We start from the raw sequence: 21,858 nt of genomic DNA, 5'->3' as shown, positions 1-21,858 counted from the left end.
AATATATATTTTTTAAAACATAAAAGGAAATCAGGTCAACATAGTTGACTTAATTCTTCGATATACATAAGAAAATTTTATGGCATTACACAATTACTCCTAAATCCAAAGGGAAATAATTGATATTAATGTCATTGTAAGAAAGACCTTGATGAAACTGTTATATTAGAAGAGTGCAAGGGAAGTGTTCAAAGTGCATGGCCTAACATGGTGATAGGGTAGTATTTGGATCGTCACCAGGAAAAAGTTCAAACCATAGGAAGACCATCTAAGCCTAAGGGTTGATAAAATCAAGAAATAGAAAAATAGGTTGAGATATAAGAATCATAATTATTGGATGTGGATGCCATACAAACGAGATTCCATAACAAAAATAGAATAAAAACAAACATATGTTGAAGCAGTAAATGATTCATAAGATGATTGCAATGCAAGCGATGATGATAATAATTATACAGGTATAGTACAATTGATTACGGTGGACTAACAACTTGAAATTTTCTAAGGTTTAAATTTAAAATTTGTATTTATACATAATTATATGTAAAAAAATGTGCTCCATATCATAAGTAAATCAACAAAAATAAGTTAGTTTTTTAAACTTTTGAGTTTATGCATTCTTAAATACTTAAAAAAATAATTTCTACGAAAACTAACATTCATAAATCAAATAGAGTTTATTCATTAACAAATGGATTTATGCATCAAATGATTATACAAACGATTGTATTAATCGTGATTGGATAAGTCTTGTCTATAAACACATTCCCACAATTTATTATACATAAATGAAAAACCAAATAAAACCCACCCATGAGTTGCTTAAGTGGTAAGGGCGAGCACATGAAGTGTGGGCTAGACACACGTCACGGGTTCGATTCCCCTCTTGGGTTTTTCTCATGATTTAACTGGGGGACCATGGCGATGGGTTGTTGTGGTAGTTCTCCCCGAGACTAGTTGTGGTGCGCGCAAGCTGGCTCGAACACTTGGTAGCAAAAAAAAAAAAAAAAAAAAAAAAAAAAATTCACTGTGTTCTACTTTTGTTTGTTTGGGGAGGGTTCGATTGACAAAATACGGGGAATGAATGGTGTCCTAATGATCCACGCCGCAGATCGTTGCTCGACCTAACGGCCAAGATCTAATTCTGCGTTTAAGAGTATAACGTACTTATTTTTACAAATCCTTCCCTAAACTCTTTGTTATTTAGTGAAAACACTCTCACATCATTTAAAACGCAAAACAGAAAAGTAAAAGGTTTTTTTGCACCCCATTAATCCTCCTCTCATTCATGTCCTCTCTCTGAAAAACCCTAACCCAAACTCACTTCTCTCTCTCTCACTAAATTCTGATCTCTCGATCTCTCACTTAGAAGAAGAGGAAGCTCTCCAACTCTCTCAATTTCTCAGACGAAGAAACCCCAAATCCCCACCGAACGAAGCTCTCGGCCTCTCTCAGATCTGTCGCCCTCGAGCTCTCTGATCTATCACCCTCTCTCTCGATCGAAACTCAGATCTATCGATCTCTCAGTCCCTCTGATCTTTCAAGTCCAGGTATCGTTGAAAACTCAGTCCCAGATTTGTGATTTTTGGTTGTTTGATTAAGTAATTTAATTTAAGGGGTATCTCATACTTGAATCCCATATTAAGTAATTTTACTGAAACTGTGAGTCTAGTTGCAAGAGAAGGTAAAAAGTACATTTGCATGCACGAGTGTCTGTTTATATGGGTGAGTGGGTGCGAAAAAAAAATCCAAAATTTCAGATCTGATTGGAGACATATGGGGCTGCGATCTTTAGTTTTGATATAATTGGAGTTTCCAGGGATGATGGCTAAAACATGTTTAGTATTTGTCTTTCGGGCAATACATATGAACAATATGGTTGACCAATTGAACTTTCAGGCATTATGAACTAAAATGAGTTGGGTATTCTGAAAAAATAGTGTGTCCGATTTGATGTTCTAACAATGGATTACAATTAAAAAATTGACTTCTGGCTAATTGGATGGCAACTAGACTTGGTTGATAAATTGAAATTCCGAGGGTGGCTTTACTGTTAACCCTGGTTGATGAACATAAGTTGAATTTCAAGAGATGACTGAGATATTTCTAATGAATTATTCTGTAGTGAAATTAAGCAGAGGGTGAACCAATTGAACCTTTGGAATAGATGAATCAACGTGGTTGCTTCTTGTTGGTGGAATACTTTCAGACCAGAGTTGATGATCAATGGTGTATTACAATTAAAAGCTTGCATCATATTATAAATTATACCAAAATCGACACTAAATATCATATTATTACTATCCAATCTGTCACATTCTCTTGGCTGGTCTATCCCCTTATGTGTGAACCGCTATAAAGAGTACAATTTGGATCAAATGGTAGCTTTTTCGAATTGGCAATATCGATAAAGATATTAATTGGCCCACTAACCTGGTTTGATGCCCTGCTAGAAAAAAGGAAAATGGCTTGATCTTGAGCTTGCAAAGTAGGTCTGGCTCATAGTTCTCTAGCGCATTAATTAAATCCGGACTGGCTATGGCTTAATGATACCTAGCTGGACCCAGCTGATGAACTTGTGATAATATTGCTTTTGAGTTTAGTGGGCCCACCAAGGATTGCGTGTGTCTGCAACATCGGACGATGTATCGAGTTGGTATACCTTGAAAAAGGTTTTAGAAATTTTCCTTGATTCACGTCTTAAGACTTTCTCATATCTCATATTCTCAATAATCTACATAGAGTTGCTTTTTATAATCTTCTCAAAGGTTTTCTTTTTTCTATAATGAATCATGATGATCAAGAACCAACTAGTGTTGGGTCTAATGGCCATGGTCTCCCTCCAAAAAGGGACAAGTCTTGAGTTCAAGCTCCCTTCTTGGCCACCCGATAGGAATTTATCCCGCTTACCTGGTATGTGTGTTTTGTGGGTATGTACCCAATGGATTCAGGTAGGATATTGCCTCACCTTGCTAGTTGGGCCTATAGGTCGGGACACCGACATAAAAACAATAAAATGTGAGGTCTCTTTCTCACTGTCCATTTGGTCCGCTCTTATACCACCCAAGGTTTCCTTCTTCTTATGGCTTGCTTCTTTGGGTAGAATCCTAACCTTGGACAATCTGATCTCTCGGGGTTGGATCATCCTAAACTTTTCTTACCTGTGCTCGAAGAATGGGGAGTCCGTCAACCACATTCTTATTCATTGTCCCTTCTCGCTTGGTATTTGGATGTTCTTTTTGTCTCGTTTCCAGGTGGTTTGGGTTTTCTCTCTTTCTCTTTTCGTACTTTTGTAGGGTTGGAGATTCAATATCTTCTCTTCTAGAAAGAGGTATCTTTGGACTATCCTTCCTTCAGCCATTGTATGGGGTCTTTGGAAAGAGTGCAACAATAGAGTGTTCTAGAGTAAGGAGAGCTCATCTCATATGGTGAATTTAGAGATTTTGGGGTTACTATTCTTTTGGTCGAAGATGAGTAAGGACTTCGAGGGCGTTTGCTACCAAGATTTTGTTTTCAATTGGGATACCATTTGTGACTCGTAGCCCCATATCGGGCGTGGAACTTTCTTTTTCTTTGTTCTTTCTTTTGTTCTTGGCTTTTTTTTTGTTTTTGGTTTGTTTGTATTTTTTTGTCTTGATGTTTGGGGGTTATCTCAACCACCTTTTCTCCTTTCTTTTCAATGGAAAATTTTATATTTATAAAAAATAAAAAAATAAAAAAAATAAAATCATGATTGTCAAGAATAATTTTTTCTCATTGGTTTTAATTCCCTTCATAGCTACACATTTATATGCTCCATATTAAACAGAGTACTCATTCCTCACAAGCATCTTTTGATTTTTGAAGATGTTGGGAATGATAATTGGAGTTTTAGAATATAAACTATATATATTTTGTTGGAGCAACTGAAGGTTTTGTTGATAGATTATAGAACTTTAAACAATCCTTGGTTCTTATAATGTATGACTGCTTATAGTTGTATAGATGTCCCCAATGGGCATCAATGTCCTTCAAGGTTGTATTTACTAGATAGAAGCTTGACCACATGTTGGGACTTCTAATCTACAACGTTTGTGGGTAGTACTACTATTACTTGCCTTGACAGGGGCCGCATTTCTTATGACACATTTTTAACATATATATTCAAAAATTGATAGACGGCCAAGTTTGATCAATTGTTTCCCTTTAGTTTTTTACACCAAAAAAGTTGAGGAACAAACCAACTTAGTTTTCTACACCAAAAAATTGGGGAACAAACCAACTTGTACCAAATTACTTTTGATTGCCAAATAAATGACTTTTTTCATCTAAAAAATGTGTTCCCAAATTACTATGCAGTAAAGCACATTTTGTTGTAATACAGCAAAAAGAAAATAGGAAGATGGTGAAGAGAATTACAAATTATAAAAAAAAAAATGAAAAAAAGAAGAAGAGACATTTGTGTCATTTGCATTTTGTTGTTATTGTTATTGCTCTATAGAAACAAGTAAAGAAGTAACTATCAATTAAATTGTTGGTTTTTGAAGAAATTCTTGTGTACTTTTTTCACATAATCTTTCAGAGAAACTTTTGTGTTCATATTAGAGAAAAATTTGTGATCTTGAAACAAATAAACCCAGATATGTAATAGGTTGAAGAAGAAAGAGCTTTGGATGAAGTTATCGGTTTATGATGTGTCTAAGGCATAGAGAAACCACTTTCCTTAAAATCATATTCACGCCCCTTTAGGATGATATCCATGGTACAAAAGGTATGGCGGTTAGTTTCCAATATTCAAACAATCATTGTCTTGCTAATCGTGCACTCAGAAATAACAGGTCTATGGTGAACTTGATTAGCCTGGTAGTACAAGCAACAACAAAGGAATTTTTTTGGGAAGGAAGATATGGTTGCTTGTCCGTGTATGAAACCCTAAGACTTACTTTTCTTATATTACTTGCAAGAGAAGTCCAACGATTTACTCAATCAATGAAAGAATAGTTTTGGCAACGATCCACTCAATCAATGCACCGTTTGGGCTTTAAATGGGTCATTACAAAACGTTGGAGACCCATAGACAAAATCGTTAATCCAATGGTATAGGACGTAAGAGATCTAATGGCTAAGATTACAAAAAATATTAATGCTTTGAATAGCAAAAGGAAACTCAAATTAAGATCCAACCTAGCTTGGCATGTGTGTGTTATCATGTGTGCACATACATGTATTAAGGTTTTCCGAAACACAATGGACTATAGTCCCATTCCATATTGACCCCCGTGTGGGCATGTGAGGCCGACAACCAAGCAGGAGGAGGGAAGTGCGGAAGACTTTAAGAGTTATCTCTACAACTCTCGAAAGAAGTAAAACCTTTTGGGCCTCAAGTTTCACTGAATACAGTAGAGGATTGAAAAAAAAAAACCATTCTCAACTAGAAAACACATGAGTTATGAATCAAAATTCAATAGTATCAAACTTAAAAGCTCTTGCATATCTTCAAGTCTGAATTTGTGGTTAACAAAAAATAAAGGTGTGCCAAACTGATAAACGAATGCAAGATGCCACATGTACAAATAAAAGGGTAAAAAATAAAATCTTAACATTATAACTATTTTCTCCCGCAATTTTCTCTCCAGCTAACCAATCTGGTGATGCTATTCAATACACGTGGCATCATAACTTTTATTTATCAGCTTAGCACATTTTTTCATTAACAACAAATCTCAATTCCTCAACTTCCAAATCTTTGCATGCTGCTTCATTATTTGGAATTTGAATAACGGTTTCAAGAATAATGTCAGTTTTCAAGCCTGAAACAATGCCCGACCGAGGCTATCCGGGGCCAATGTGGGAGAGGTTAGGGCTAGGTCTGCTTGAATAGGTTTCTAGGTCTGGACTAGATAATTGGATTAGGGCCCAGATGAGCCTGGCTTTGCTTTCAAACCGATGGCATTTTTTTAGTTTAAGTCATAGGTCAGGGTATTTGTATAGGTAAAATGTAGCTATGATAGTATGATACATTTTGGCGACAAAAGGAAAGGAGTTGGAGTTGGAATTGGAAGTTGTTTCATTTTGCTGTCATTTCAATCGGTGGATGCCAATCTCCAGATTCTTGAATGAATCTTTGATTGAAAACCCATTAAACTTTTTTTGCCTTAATTTCTACATGTTTTTGATCGATTTCTCTGTTAAACTTTCGGGTTTGAACGTTTTTGATTTTCTTGTATTTAGTTGGATCGTTTACAGATCAGTTTCTTCTAGGGTTTTAATTTAGGAGAGAATTTTTCTGGTAATTTAGTTCGAATTATAACGGGTTTACATCACTTGGTGTTTAGATCTTAATGAAATTGCTCATGATTTGTTCAATTTAAAGATCTAAGCTTGTTAGATCTTTCAAGAATCAATTTGACTTAACGTACTTCGGTTCAATAGTTACTTTACTTTAAAGAGGGATTATGTAGAATGGGGTGATTCTTTATTCAAAATTTTTTAAATACAATTTGAGACCTTTCTGGCATGTATATAGGTTGGTAGGGAGGAAGTGAGATGTCAAAGTTACAAGTTGATGGGAAAGTAGTCGAGGGAGTTGGCTTGCTGAAGAAGAGACATTGGTCATGGCGGTTGGACGTGTGGCCATTCGCTGTTATTTATGCAGTTTGGCTATTTACCATCGTTCCAAGCATAAACTTTGGTGATGCCATGATTGTTTTTGGTGGGCTGGTTGCGGTTCACATTCTGGTGCTACTTTTCACGGCTTGGTCTGTTGATTTCAGATGTTTTATTCAGTATAGTAAGGTATGCAATCAAGATTGATTCCTAATGTTAAAGTTATATTCTTGTGACATACTCTTTATGTATGCATTTTCTTCTATGTATATATATTCCAATTTTGTCATGCATTTGTTGCTTGTTTTGCTATATATTTAGCTTGACAGTGACTTGAAAGGGGACAATCCTTGCATTTATTTATCTTAGAATACACCTGCTGATATGGATCCTTCATCCATTTCTTGTTACCCTTGTATTGACCGAGAGGCACTACAGTCAATATAATTGTAGAAATGTCTGGACAATTCACTGATATTAGAGATGAGGGCTCCTGATTGTAACTACATAGGTAGCAAGCTCAATTTTTCTAAAATCTAGTTGGTTTCTAACTACGACCCTATCCTTTTAAGATAAGCCACATGAGTGCCCACTGCGTAAGAGGGGTGAAAGTTCCACAATCTAGGAGTATGCACATGAGCATTTGTGGGTAGGAGGATTTAACTGAAAGATGTGATTGTTTTTTTTTTCCACTCTATTTTCCAATTCAATATGGGGAAGGATAACATCTTTATGGTATAAGAAGCCTTTTTTTTTTTTTTCTTTTAAATAAGAAAAAGATTTCATTAAGATGTTATGCTTGTTTGTTATATTTCTCTTTAGGTTGTATTCTCTTACTCTTCCACTTGTTATAATTAGGTCAGCTTTATAACTACAAGGACTATTATATCATGATACTATGAAAAAAATCAATAAATACATACAACACATCCCATATGCATTTGGTCAGCCAGCACCAAAAGTCGTGCTTCTCCCCCAAGCCCGAAGTCCATCTTTGAATGAGGCATAAGCATAGTTACCTTGCCGTTTTAAACCTGTACTTTGACTTGGTGGGTATAAGGCTTTGATGGAAAAATGACATTTCCTTGAAAGCCTCAAGGCTTGAGCTCCAATGCCTTTGGAACCATTGGTTACCAATGTGTGTTTGTTACATGTAAAATCAAATCAATAGATACAACTCCAGATTGCTAAAAAGGTTGGGGTCGAAGAGTTGAGGGATTTCAGGCCAATCCATTTGGTGACTTCTACTTATAAGATTTCAGCTAAGGTTCTAGCCTAGAGGTTGAAAGTGGTGATACTCAAGATCATTTGCAAGGAGCAAGGGGCTTTCATTAGAGGGAGGCAAATTCTAGATGGTGTTTTGGTGGCTAATGAGTGTATAGATTCTAAGATCAAGTTGGGGAAAGCTGGTCTAGTTTGTAAAGTGGATATAAGGAAGGCTTACATTCATGTCAATTGGAATATCCTTTGGTATTTTATGCATAGGATGGGCTTTGGGGGAAATGGATCTATTGGAGGAGTACATGTGTGTCCTCAACTTCTTTCTCTATCTTGGTCAATGGTAGCCTTGCTGGCTTTTTTAGAAACTCGAGAGGTTTAAGACAGGGTGACCCCCGCTCTCTCCCCCTTCTTGTTCAACGTTGTGGTGGAAGCCTTGGGCAGGATGTTACTCGAGTTACTTTTGTGGGTGCCTTTGTCTGGGTTCTGAGTGTCTCAAATAGGGCCTAGAGTTACGCAACTTTAGTTTGTGGATGATACACTAGTTTTTTTGGATGCTACTACAAGTGAGGTGTGGAGATGGTTGTGGAGAGAGTCGGGAAAAGGCATAGTTCCTAGAAAGTCAAGTACCTTTCTAAGGGAGAGAAGTTGACATTGATCAGGAGCACATTGTCTAGTATTCCGATGCATTTTTTTATCATTGTTCACTCTCCCAAGTAGGATTGAATCTCAATTGGAGAAGTTGGTGAGGGACTTTTTATGGAATGACAGAAGCAGTAATGACAAGTTTCATTTGGTGAATTGAAAGTTAGTGCGCCGTCTTAGGAAACTAGGTGGTCTTGGAATTAGGAGATTAAGGTCCGTCAACAGGGTATTGTTGGGTAAGTCATTGTGGAGGTTTGGTAACGAAAAGGAGGAGCTTTGAAGGAAAATTGTGGCTTCTTAAGTTTGGGGAAGATCCACTTGGTTGGGAGTGCCGGCTTAGTAGGTTACTATTTTGGTTGTGGTGTGTGGAGAGCCATTTCTACTTTGAGAGGGGTTTTGGGGGAGCATATCAGATTCAAAGTGGGTAGGGGGGATTGCATTCGCTTCTAGGGAGGATAGGTGATGTAGTGAGACCCCTTAATAGTTTCTGTTTCCCCGTTGTTTCTCTTCTTTGTATTTGGAAAGTCCATTCTTTTTCTGGCAAGTGGAAGATTCTGTGGAAGTTCATCCCCTTTGCGTTTGTCGGGACTTGTGGAAAGGGAGGAACTTACGTTTGTTTTAGGGGAAGGAAAGTACCATGCAAGAGCTTATTTTTAGTATTCTCGGTTTGTTGTTCTTTTAGTGTAAGCAATTTAAGGAGTTTAGGGTTTTCTTTTTTGAAGATTTTCTGTTTAGGTGGGAATGTAATCATAGAGTGATCGCGTTGTTTTTTTATATTTATTTTCCTCCCTTGTCTTGTATTTTCCTTGAGGATTTCTTGTCTTGTTTTTTTAATAAATTAAACTTATCAAGAAAAAAGAAAAAAGAAAAAAGAAAAAAGAAAAAAGAAACTCACTTTTGAGATCTTTAGCTTGTATTCAATAAAAACAATTGGTGTATATTGCAAACAAACCTTGAAAGAATGTTGGATGTGAGCACTAGATTACACAACCAAGAGAAGTCATGATTGAAACTTCTACTCCATAGTCTTTTCTTTGATAATGCACTTTCTCATCTATCTTCCTTCTTCACATTTATTATTTTTTCCACTGACCTCTTGTCCATGCCATTTCAAGTTCCTCCTTTGTCCTGATTGGTGCTGGTTGCATAATGCTCAGTTCAGTTTTAGAAGGTTATTGGGGGGGGGGGGGGGGGGGATGTTTCATGTCGACCTTTTCTTTGAGTTTTGATGTTGCTTTGGATGATGATCCCTTTCACAATTTGTTGTGGTATTTGGAAAGAGAGAAACCGAATTACATTTGAGGGCAATGAGTAAGACATTCATGCCATCCTCATCAAAGCCTTAATGTTCAGGCTGTATTTTCTTTTCAAAGAATGAAGGGGTTTCTTCTTTGATACTTGGGTTGCCAATGAGATCTCAGTACTGACAGGGGTCTTCACTTTTTGTTTGTGTGTGTGTGTGTGTGAGGGCCGCGGGGGGGGGGGGGGGTGACCTTGCTATCGATGTATCCTTGTATTGGCTAGGTAGGTCATCTTGATCCCTTGGGCTTTTTTGCTTTGTATTGTGCCTCTGTTCTCTGATAAATCCTCACAAAAATAGTTGCAGTTATTGAGTCTTCGAATTTCAAGGGAAGTTCAGTTGTTAATATGATTGTTCAGTTTCCAAAATTTCAAGGGAAGTTCACTTTTATACTCGTGGGGATTTGGACTCCCATAATTGCTATTCATCTTTTAGTTCAAAGTTGATATCGTTATATGCACTTGTCCACCATAATTTATATTCGATGCAAACTTATACATTTCCACCAACTGTTGGAGGTTTCGAGGACCTATGAAATTAGTGTTGGGATTGTGTGTTCCCTTCATACTTTATTGTCTAAGTTTTCACTGTTTTTTGGTTGAGAGACTGTAAAATTAATAACGTAATTTTGCTCCAACATTTTTGTGATATTGTAATTGTCCCTTCTTTTGCTTTGGCAGGTGAAGGATATTCACCATGCAGATGCCTGCAAAATCACTCCTGCAAAGTTCTCTGGTTCTAAAGAAATTGTACAACTTCATTTTCGTAGACCAGTAAGTTTGCATTTTCTTTATTCCTAAAACCTGGCTTTTATAAGTTTTAGTAATTATTGTATTTATTTCAATTACAACTTTGGAGTTTGCATCTATATGGTGGATATATGTTTTATATAAACTGCAACTTTGTATTTTTTTTTTTAGGGAAATCTAGGAGGTTGAGTAGAGCTCCAAAGACGAAACAGAGATACAATACAACACGAAAGACAAAACAACAATTAAAGCTAAACCCAAGTAACCAAATCCCATCTAAGTTCAAAATCCTTAAAAATAGTCCCTATAGTCCAATAAAAGGTTGGTACGATAAAAAATATCTTACAAATTATTATTATTTTTTTTTTAAGTTTTACAAAAAATATTAACAAAAATGAATTTTTTTTGGTCTTATAAAACTTGGCAATGATAGTATCTGAGATCTTTGTCTACTTGCCTTAAAAGTTATTTTGTTTTGTCACACCCCAAAATCTTAACACGCATCCCCATGATTATGTGTTAGAATCTCGAGGTATGAGATATTTCCCATACAGTGATTAACACATATAACTTAACAATTTTAAACAATGATACCATACATGGCAGCAAAAGCATAACTAGAGACGATACATGAACAAAAACATTAGTTCTATCTCACAACTCCCATTATTTATATATAGCAAAAAAAATATATTGGCACGTTTTGCCAAAAATATACTAATCTGGTCTCTCAACATAAACCGACTACTTTATCTACTAATGCTCACAACACACAAACCTAACTGATCTTGGAATTGCAACAGTCCTAAATCTGATCGTCGATCATTGGAATTTCCTGAAAGTGGGATGATTAGTAGGGTGAGTAATAGGGGAGTTACCCAACAAGAAATGTATATTTCTAAATCATAGTCCTAGTATGAAGGTTAATCACACAAATTCATTTGTAAACAATGCAAGTTTATTAAAACATAAATTCGGCTAAAAGATCTCAATAACTGTGAAATAAAACAAAATAAAATACTGCCATAAGCTTGAAAAACAACTTATAACATTAATCCATAATATATCATACAATGACAAAGTACTATAATAGAGAGTTGAGGGCGACGACTGATGTGAACATCTCAGTCAAGATACGATTGATTCAATACTTCATTGATGTGGACCATTAGTTCTTGATTATATGTGGCCAACCTCTGCCATACTTGGGTGACTGATTTTCTGGCTTAGGTTGGTCATTGACCAAGGCGTTAAGAAACATGCCAAATAAGTGGGTCTTTCTTTCTTGACTACTATAGACTATTAATGATCATCGACTAGTCATGTTTGTCTATGCCAATCTGGTGTGCATGCGATCTTCAGTAAAACTTTTTGTACGACTATCTTTAAATCTTGTTCTCTACTAAGTATCGAAAGGAATTTCCTGAACTTCTCTTGTGATGTTAAGTTCTTATGTATCCCATACTACATAAGAAATTAGGCATCACAACTGTTATCTTAGAATTATGTGTCGTTTTGGAAGTGACACGACATTCTCTTAATAGATTACTAAAATAATATAGAAGTAAATATTTTTTTTTCCAAAACGTGAAACTATTTTTTTTCCCCGAAATATAGAACTTCTCATTTTCAAAAAACGTGGAACATAAAATAACAACGAAGTTTGTGAGTTGAATACCTTGTCTATCATTCATCATAAATACACCCTTTTTTTCATTTCTTCTTTTTTTTCCTTGTGTCTTACGCTGCAAAAAGCAGAAGCATTCCACTTTATTTTTCCCTTTTTCGTGTCTTACATGATCCTTGTATCGAAGCATGTCTCATCTCTCTTTTCTCTCACATTTCTCTTTCGTGACTTATATGATGTACGTCGAAGCATCTCGCTACTGGCCATACACTCAATTGAAAATCACGTTCTCAATAACATCACAAGTTATCACATCTACAATGACTTTAATTTAAAAAAACTATTATCTTTTTATTTTTCTTTTGAGAATAATATTTTTTCATCAATCCAAAATTTTAAATTTCCTTCACAAAAATAATAAAATCATTTATGAAATTGTAATGAAATTCTTGATCATCAAATATCAATTTTTTCATAAAATAATTCTTTTGCTTAGATAATTGAAATCATAGGGAAATTTGTTTTATTTTTCACTATTTTTTCTTATAAAATTCTTCCAAAAATCATTTTTTTTTCACAATAATATTTTTACTTCTAAGTTCAATGGCTAATCAAAGCAGGTTTTTGATTAATCATAGACTATGCACGATTAGCTCAAAGCCATGCTCTATTCTTCCAATTAATTTAATAATAAGAAACATTATTGGTTTTTATTCAAAACCCATTTTAAAAGAAATGGGTGCTTCATGGTTACGTTTTTCTACTCACTTGTTGAAGGAAACCAAGATTTTGCTTTCCTTCCTCAGTTGTCTGGTGTCCTTTTGTGCCGACCAAAGTTTCCTTCTTCATTTGGTTGGTGGCTTTGAATAAAATTCCTACGATTACTTATAAAAAAAAAAAAAATCCTATGATTAATCTTCTAAGACGTAAGGGTCTTATCTTGGTTAACTATTGTTGCTTGTGTAAAACAACTGGGGAGGCGGTGGATCATCTGGGTTAGCTTTCGGGGTGTGGTCTTTTTTTTCTATCTTTGTTTAAGGTTCCTTGGTGTCATTCACATTGTTTTATCGCTCTTTTAGTTGTTTGGAAGAATGCTTCCTTTTCTGGCAAGTCGAAGACTCTTTGTAAACTCACGCCTTTTGCAATTTGCTGGGGGTTGGCGAAAGAGAGAAATGAGCACATGTTTGATGGGAAAGAAAGTTCATTGTAAGAACTTACTTTCAATATTCTTGGTTTGTTGTTTTTTTGGTATAAGCAGTTTAAGGAGTTTAAGGAGTTTAGAGGGTTCTTTTTTTGAAGATTTCTTGTTTAGGTGGGATATTGTTAGTAACGAAAGATAATTGTTTGTACTTTTTCTGCGGATTTCTTGTCCTCACATCAATAACATTTAACTTATCAAAAAAAAAAAAAAAAAACTTTTACAATTAAAACATTTTCACAATTTCACTAGATGTTGGTACCATCAACCAAAATCTCCAACAAAATATACAACATTGATATTTCAAAATTCTTATCCAATATGCATGAATTTGGCAAAATAAATACATTAAACATAAATTTTGAAATAATTCATTTACTTTCAAAACAAAAACATTTTTAAAACAAATCTATGACTACAATTTAGAAATTGAAAGTTCCCAACCTCATTGGATTCAATTCTTAGCTTCAAACCTCGATGTCCTGAATGTTTATTCAACTAGTCCACCTTTTTTATTCACTTTCACTTTCTAATGAGATCAACACCTAAATTAAAAGTCAAGAGACAAACAATTTTAACAATATGCTTCTGTTAATAGGTTTAACAAAAATGAGTATGAGTTAGTTCTCTATATTCATAAATATTCTTCTAAAATATCCTTTTGTATCAACCAACTTAAACATCAAATCAAGCTCGCAAAAATATGTTTCTTGACAGTTGTAAACCAACTAACAATGCATGATTGACTAAAAAAAACTATCTACCACAATTATGATTAATAATCAACAAATTTCATAAAATTTATTCATTGTTTAATATTTTTGAAAAAGAGAAAAGTTTTATATTTAAAGAAAAAACAAATAATCACATCACAATTAACTAAGAATCGCGTTCTCAATAACATCACAAGTTATCACATCTCCATTGTGACTTTAATATAATGGAACTATTCTCTTTTGAAAATCATTTTTTCTCATTAATCAAAAACTTCATTTTTCATTTACAAAGTGAATAAAACCATTTATTTTTTTAAAATCATAATGTAAACACTAACATCAAATATCTAATTTTTCATAAAATAATTTTCTTGCTTAGTTTATTAACGTCATTGAAAAACTTGTTATAATTTTTCATTGTAAGATTCTTTCAAAAATCTCCTTTTTTTTCCACAATAATATTTCTATTTTTAAATTAAATGGTTAATCAAAACAGTTTCTGATTAATAATAGACTATGCTCGATTAGCTCAGAACCATGCTTTATTATTCCAATTAGTTTAATAATAAGAAATATTATTGATTTTTATTCAAAATCTATTTTACAATAAACACTTTTACAATTTAAACATTTTGTTGCATGTTGGTGTCATCAACCAAAATAGTGAGTAATAGAAATACAACATCGACATATCAAAACTTTAATCTAACATGCATGAATTTGGCAAACTACATATATTGAACATAAATTTTTGTAATAATTCATTGTTCATTTTTTTTTATAAAACATTTTAAAAATGAATCTACGACTACAATTAAGAAATTGGAAGTTCCATACCTCACTGGATTCAATTCTTAGCTTTAGACCTTGACGTTCTGAATCTTTATTCAACTAGTCCAGTTTTTTACTCACTTTCACTTTAAAGAGATCAACACCTAAATTAAAAGTTAAGAAACAAACAACTTTAAGAGTGCACTCCTCTCAATAGGTCTAACATAACTGAATATGAATTTGCTCTTTATATTCATAAATATTCTTCTAAAATATCCTTTTGTATCAACTAACTTAAACATCAAATCAAGCTCGCAAAAATATGTTTCTTGACAGTTGTAAACCAACTAACAATGCATGATTGACTAAAAAAAACTATCTACCACAATTATGATTAATAACCGTCAAAATCCATAAAATTTATTCCTCGAGATGTATAATAAATTTTTAGGGCATTACAAATATATTTTCCATTGACTTTGCACATGGAAAGAAGTCAATGAGTATTTTTTTTATTACTATCAAATGATCGATAGTTAGGTTTTTGTCCAAGCAAAGAAGGCAATTTTGGATCCCCAAGCAATAAAAATCATGGAATTTTCTCGAGGAGGATCAAACTAGAGGATGATGCCAAAGAAACATAGCGAAATGAAAAATGGCCATCATTATTTCAAGGCAGCTGCTAAGGTTTAAAATCTTGTGTTTCGGATGACCAACATATTGCTTGGTGTACAATTTTCATAAAAATTCTCTATTCCTTCTCTAATATCTTCTTTTCTTTCTCCAACATCCCATTGATTATGAGTTTAGAGCTGAAATCGAATCTATTACAACTATTTGACATCCTTTTGAAAAACTGTGTAATTGTCTCGCTCCTTCAACCATGTAACCTTGGACTTCTATTTCCAGGAAATATTTTCGTTAGTGGCCAATTTTTGAAATTCCACTTTAAGGTTAAAGAGAACAATAATTTCTTGAAAGGAAAGGTCTCCTTCCTTTATGTCTAACCTAGAAATTTCTTACATGATAGAATTCTTCTTTATATCAACTTTCCCAAGGTCTTCTTGTTTCAAACCTTTAGTTTCTCCTTCAAGGTTTTAAATTTGCTTTTGAACCTATTAGACACCAACTACAGGATGTTTTGTTATTGCAACTGCATATTTTCAAAATGGAATGTCGTTGGAAGTTACATGCCAAATCTCCCCAACATCGAGGCTAATTGGAGAATGATCAGACGCATGATTGGGATTACAAGAATGAAGAACCAAACCAAAATGAAGCTTCCATTCTTTAAACTCTAAAAATCTTTCCAACCTAAACATGATTGAGATCTCTTGATTATTAGACGAAGTAAAAGCCTATGGGCAAATCTAGCAATGTATGTTGGTTCACAAATTCTACAAAGACTCTCAGACTTCTCGATAGTCTTTCCCCTCACCTCTGTCCTCCTCCCCATCTCATATCTCATAGGAGAACCTATTAACATTAAAATCTCCTGCCTAGAACCAAGGCTCATCCTAATAGACTACTACATCTTTAAGCTTGGCCCAAAACTGGTTACCTTCCTTCCCGAAGGTTGGTGATGCAGGACTGTGAACGTTACCTTAGGATGATAAATTTGAGATCAGACTGAATTAAATAAGCAATGCAAATATAAATCATTAGCTCATACATTCATGGATACGCAAGAAAATCCAAGTGATAATCAAAATCATCCTAAGGTTCGTCACAATTCCACAGTAATAGCTATTTAAGTACTAACAATAGGTTCCAATGGAATACAAGTCTTCCTCTAGCCTAGGATTTCAGTTAGATGTTCAAAATATATTTCTAAGCTCAATTTTCATGCAAAAATAGTCAAATAAGTGGTGCTGATTTATGGGGGTAGCAAGTTGACAACGTTTAGAGAAATTGTAGGTTAAACTTAACATCCATACTCCACTCATCCACAATGAATCTAAGTATTTTTTTCTCCTTTGGAATACTCTGAAGGGTATGCTCGTGACGTCCTCATCAGTTGTCCCTCAAATCCTTGAGAAAATCCAAGAGAAGGCTTCTTTGACATAATTGCATAGAATTGAAACTGAGAAGGTGAATGAACCTTTCGTTCCACATGAAAATGATCCTACTTGATGCCTCAATAGCTGGAAGGAATTACCACTCTCCATTCATCAAATCCCACAAGGCTGCAATGCCACATTTAATTTGGTTTCTTGAAGGATGACAGTGTGAGGCCTATTAGTTCTTATGAAAGACTTTACGACAGCCCTTTTAGATGTATCTGCTAACCCTGTAACATTTGATGACACAATTTTAACTATCATTGGGACCGCTACCAAACCTGCCTTTTTTTTTCATTAAATAAAATTTTCTCTAAGCTTTCGATTTCCTTGACCAATCTTGATCTTAATTTCTTCTTTCAACCAGCTTTAGAACCAACTTTTTCTGAATTTTTGATATCTATGCAATTGTAGTGCAACTTTTGTTGACCTATGATCAAAGCTACCATCATACCTATAGACCATTTACTTATTCATTGCAGGTTTGCTAAAGAAGTATGGAGTCATTTCTTTTAGTTATTTGGCACCTTCTTTTGATCTTCTGTTTATATTGAGGAGTTAAAAAGGTTGCATTTTATAGACTTTGTATTTAGATAGAAGGATCATGTTCTAGTACCCACATATGCTTGAGGCCTTCTTTTGGTTCTATGTGGTGTTTTTTCTTCCTACATATAGTGTGATTCTTTCTTTTCAATCTAATACTGTTTGTCTTAGTAAAGAAAAGAAAAACAACAAAACAAGATAGGTAGATGGTCTGATAAAAATCTACTTGTTCCAAGAAAACTGTTGGACATAGTTGGTCGTGCAGTCTCATTAGCTTGCCAAGGATATTCTAGTGGCATAGAGCTTTTTTCCGTGAACTTGTAGTATTCCAACCATTTATAGCCAATACCTCTTATGTTTCCATTTACTTCAGGTGTTTAATTATCTGGTCCTATAAAAAAAAATATCTGGTTCTCTTTCATATTCAAGAACCGTATTTGTAATATTTGCCTTCTTGTTTGACAGCTTTAGAGTTTCTATATATACTTTTTTTTTTCTCATTTTGTTTTTACTATTTATTATTATAACTTCCTGATTCCCTAACTCTTTTTTCATCCCTTCAAAGAATGAGAAAACTTTAATCCCCCCATATGCAGTTCACAGGGTCATCTTCAGCTGTGGTGGATATGGAAGAAATTTATTTTGATTTCAGAAAGCAGCGCTTTATCTTTTCGAAGGAGAAGGAGACATTTTGCAAACTTCCTTATCCTTCAAAGGAAACATTTGGATACTATCTCAAAAGTACGGGCCATGGGTCCGATGCTAAGGTGCATGTCGCCACTGAGAAGTGGGGACGGAATGTGTGAGTTTTCTTTCTCCTGTTTGTTGCATCTGAATACTTGACTTTGGCAACTATGCCTTACCAAACAGTTTTCTAGGTATTATACTGCTCTTTTGCTTGCACAATGATGGATTTGGTGAAAAATTACTATAATTGAAGTTGACTTGTTCCATATTGACTCTATATACTCTTGAGTTGTGCTTGAAACCAAATATTCGGTTGGCAATTTGTTGAATAGTTTTAGTGGTTATTGCTTTCCTTCCTCAGGGGATGCTAGATATGGCCGTTGCGTCTGAATAGTTTATTCAGGGATTCTTTTTTTTAACCCAGTTTTGGACTCTTACCTTAGATCTGCTTATCTGGCAACCTCTGTTTGGTGCTCCAATACCCCTTTGAAAGTGTTCTATATTAGTTGATATGCTTTGTTGGATAAGATCTTGACTGTCAATCACTTTTCAACCATGAATTTTCATTTGACTTCTATGCTGTGTAAGACAAATGGTGAATCTTCCAATCGTCTTCTCCATTTCAGTCTAGACAGAGTTGTTTGGGGGTCTTTCTGTCGAGCCGGTATGTGCTAAATTCTTCCTAGGTCAATTTTTTGAGTTTTATTATTATTAAAGGGACACTAATCTAGGAGGGTCTTAGTAGGCAAGGTGTTTGTGGCATCATTTTGACATTAAAACACTATTATTATAAAATTTAATATTTTGATTATACCTCTACACTAGTTTTGTTGTGAACCACACTGTAAGTTTGACATTACCTTTGTTTTTGTTACTGGACTTTTCTTGGTCCTGTAGATTTGATTACCCGCAACCTACGTTCCAGAAATTAATGAAAGAGCACTGCATGGAGCCATTTTTTGTGTTTCAGGTACATTTTCGTTTGGAGTTTTTCTACTGTTATAAACCATTGTTTGCTGTATTTGGTGTAATTTCTGATTTGGCGCTTCCCACTTTTAGGTCTTCTGTGTTGGTCTCTGGTGTTTGGATGAATATTGGTACTATAGTTTGTTCACCTTGTTCATGTTATTTCTGTTTGAGTCAACAATGGCAAAAAGTCGGCTGAAAACATTGACAGAGCTTAGACGTGTGAGAGTGGATAGCCAGACACTGATGGTTCATCGTTGTGGAAAGTATGCCATTTCAATTTCAGTATATTTCTCTTTTTTTCAATCGAGGCTATAGAATCTTTATACCTGTAGTTTTTGGCTATAGGTGGGTCAAGCTTTCTGGAATGGACCTTCTTCCTGGAGATGTTGTCTCAATTGGACGTTCTTCGGGTCAAAATGGAGAAGATAAGTCCGTGCCAGCTGACATGCTCATATTAGCTGGAAGTGCAATTGTGAATGAAGCCATTCTCACAGGCGAGTCTACTCCTCAGTGGAAGGTGATTCTCTTTTCCATTTACGCTTGATCTATTTTATGTGTTACCTGCCAATACTTGTTAAATGTTTTGATCAATTATTTATTTTGTTTAAGGACCTGATCCAAGATGGATTTCATTTGGCTTTGTTTATTGTCAAGTGTTTAAAAGCGCTTGAGGCTTTTTCTAGGCGTAATCACGTATGCCTAGATTTTTAAAAGCGCAAATCCTTAAAAAAAAGGATTATCATAAAAATAAAAAGAAGTAAATAAGACAAGCAGATGTGCACTTCTGTTCTTACAATTTACCTTGACAAATGACTAACACGATTTAATATCAATGCAATAATTGTGGCATATCCCTTAAATAAGCATAAATCATACACAAGTCTTGGATTATAAACCAAATGTACAGATAACAAGTCAAAGTCAAGTATCTGATCTAAGTAACTGTAGATGTGCTAAGTGGGATAGGATGTGCTCTTTGTCTCGGGTGTAATTGGTGGGCCTTTTTGGCGGTTGTTTCTCTTTTGTTTTTTCTTTTCTTTGTTTCGGGTTGGTCTTCTCGACCCCCCTTCTTGGCTCTTTAATAAAATTGTCTTTACTGATTAAAAAAAAAATAGGGCACCCATTTCCTAGCTCAAACATCATCCCACCTACCTTGTTGGCTCAATATTTGCCACCACAGAGGAGAAGCAAGCTCTTTGCTTCGCGTAGGTATATACTCCACCTCAATGTGATGGTGTCAGAGTGGACACCACTGTCTTAGAGCCTAAGTGTTGGGGTTCCGACGAGGTTTAAGGTCACAAGAGGGAGAAAATGAGTATTTTTTTGAACTTCTCTCCCTAACAAATGTGGAGTTATTTGAAGTTGTTATCCATGTTTGATAAATAAAGAAATGTCTGAATTAGCGATGATATCCATGGTGAGGAGATCATCCGAACGTAAATAAGCCCTTGACTCATCTTCATGTGGGTGTTGGGAGCATGTTCCTATGTTTCAACCTATTCCTACCATATACATTTATCTTTATTTACATACATTTTATTAAATTTCCTATGGATGATTAGGCAATTCATATTTTTTGTTTCAATAATTCTAATTCACTGACATGCACCATTGATGATTGATCAAAACATAGAATGTAAAAAATCCACTGAATCCTATTTCTGGTTCGTATATGCATAACTATTAAATTTTTGATAACAGGTTTCAATTATGGGTAGGGGAATTGAGGAGAAGTTATCCGCTAGGCGAGATAAAACCCATATTCTGTTTGGTGGGACAAAAATATTGCAGCATAATCCAGACAAGGTACCTCTCTCTCTCTCTATATATATATATGTATATGTTGTATGTACCTTTCTTGTTTTAACATCATTCACATGCTCACTTATTTATTTTTGTTGGAGTCAGTCTTTTCCTCTGAAAACCCCTGATGGTGGATGCTTGGCTATTGTGCTGCGAACTGGATTTGAGACAAGTCAAGGAAAACTGATGCGGACAATTTTATTTTCCACTGAGAGGGTAAATGATGTCTAATCCATATTTAAAGAATGCTTAATTGTGATAAATGAGACTTCCATATTTCTCAACCCTATTTCATTTTTCAGGTTACAGCAAACAGCTGGGAAAGTGGGTTGTTTATTCTGTTCTTAGTTATATTTGCTGTCATCGCTGCTGGTTATGTACTTAAAAAGGTACTACGTGACCTCCAATTTTTCTGGAGCAGCTACCCAATAACTTTCACTAAAGTAATATGGGTCAACTCTGGGATTTTCTCTTGTTCTCACCGTATTTAATGATACTGCTTATGTCAGTGTCTTCCTTATCTACACTGTACATCTTTGTTGTAGGGGTTAGAGGATCCAACAAGGAGCAAATACAAGCTTTTCTTAAGTTGTTCATTGATTATTACGTCTGTGATCCCCCCTGAGCTGCCAATGGAATTGTCAATAGCTGTTAATACATCTTTGATTGCATTAGCACGGCGTGGGATATTCTGCACTGAGCCGTTCCGAATTCCCTTTGCTGGAAAGGTCAGTTGTATCTACTTCAATAATTATAGTCGGTCATTGTCCTGTTCTGGCTTTTCCTTCATAGCTTGTTCTTTGTAGTTGTGATGCTAAGGTCTAAAACAACATAGACTGTTGGGATTGGGATTTTTTTAAACTAATACTATAATTTAGCCACCAATGGAATATTCTGGAACGCAGTAGATAGAATTTTTGAATACATGTTTGTTCTTCCACTTTGGTTCATATTCTGTTATTGAATGAATGGTTAACTTTCCATTTA

The 21,858-nt window shown here is 34.8% G+C and overlaps 1 protein-coding gene across 1 annotated transcript in view; it reads left to right on the top strand.

Moving 5' to 3' along the window:
• The first annotated feature begins 1,279 nt into the window (after window positions 1-1,279).
• The window catches only part of PDR2 (phosphate deficiency response 2), a 44,363-nt gene continuing 23,784 nt past the window's right edge, over window positions 1,280-21,858 (top strand). Inside the window, exons 1-11 of the mRNA XM_086441510.1 lie at window positions 1,280-1,550; window positions 6,506-6,774; window positions 10,429-10,521; window positions 18,009-18,214; window positions 18,997-19,069; window positions 19,159-19,331; window positions 19,414-19,585; window positions 20,770-20,874; window positions 20,977-21,087; window positions 21,174-21,260; window positions 21,417-21,599. Of these exons, the coding sequence (XP_086297636.1) occupies window positions 6,526-6,774; window positions 10,429-10,521; window positions 18,009-18,214; window positions 18,997-19,069; window positions 19,159-19,331; window positions 19,414-19,585; window positions 20,770-20,874; window positions 20,977-21,087; window positions 21,174-21,260; window positions 21,417-21,599 (1,452 nt within the window). The 5' untranslated portion in view covers window positions 1,280-1,550; window positions 6,506-6,525. The remainder of the gene's footprint in view (window positions 1,551-6,505; window positions 6,775-10,428; window positions 10,522-18,008; window positions 18,215-18,996; window positions 19,070-19,158; window positions 19,332-19,413; window positions 19,586-20,769; window positions 20,875-20,976; window positions 21,088-21,173; window positions 21,261-21,416; window positions 21,600-21,858) is intronic.

This window comes from Akebia trifoliata, chromosome 4 (assembly GCF_017979445.1).
Source record: "Akebia trifoliata isolate Shusen 1 chromosome 4, ASM1797944v1, whole genome shotgun sequence".
Classification (NCBI taxonomy): Eukaryota; Viridiplantae; Streptophyta; class Magnoliopsida; order Ranunculales; family Lardizabalaceae; genus Akebia; species Akebia trifoliata.
The sequence above is the reverse complement of the archived record's forward strand: the minus strand, read 5'-3'. Positions and strand labels throughout refer to the sequence as shown.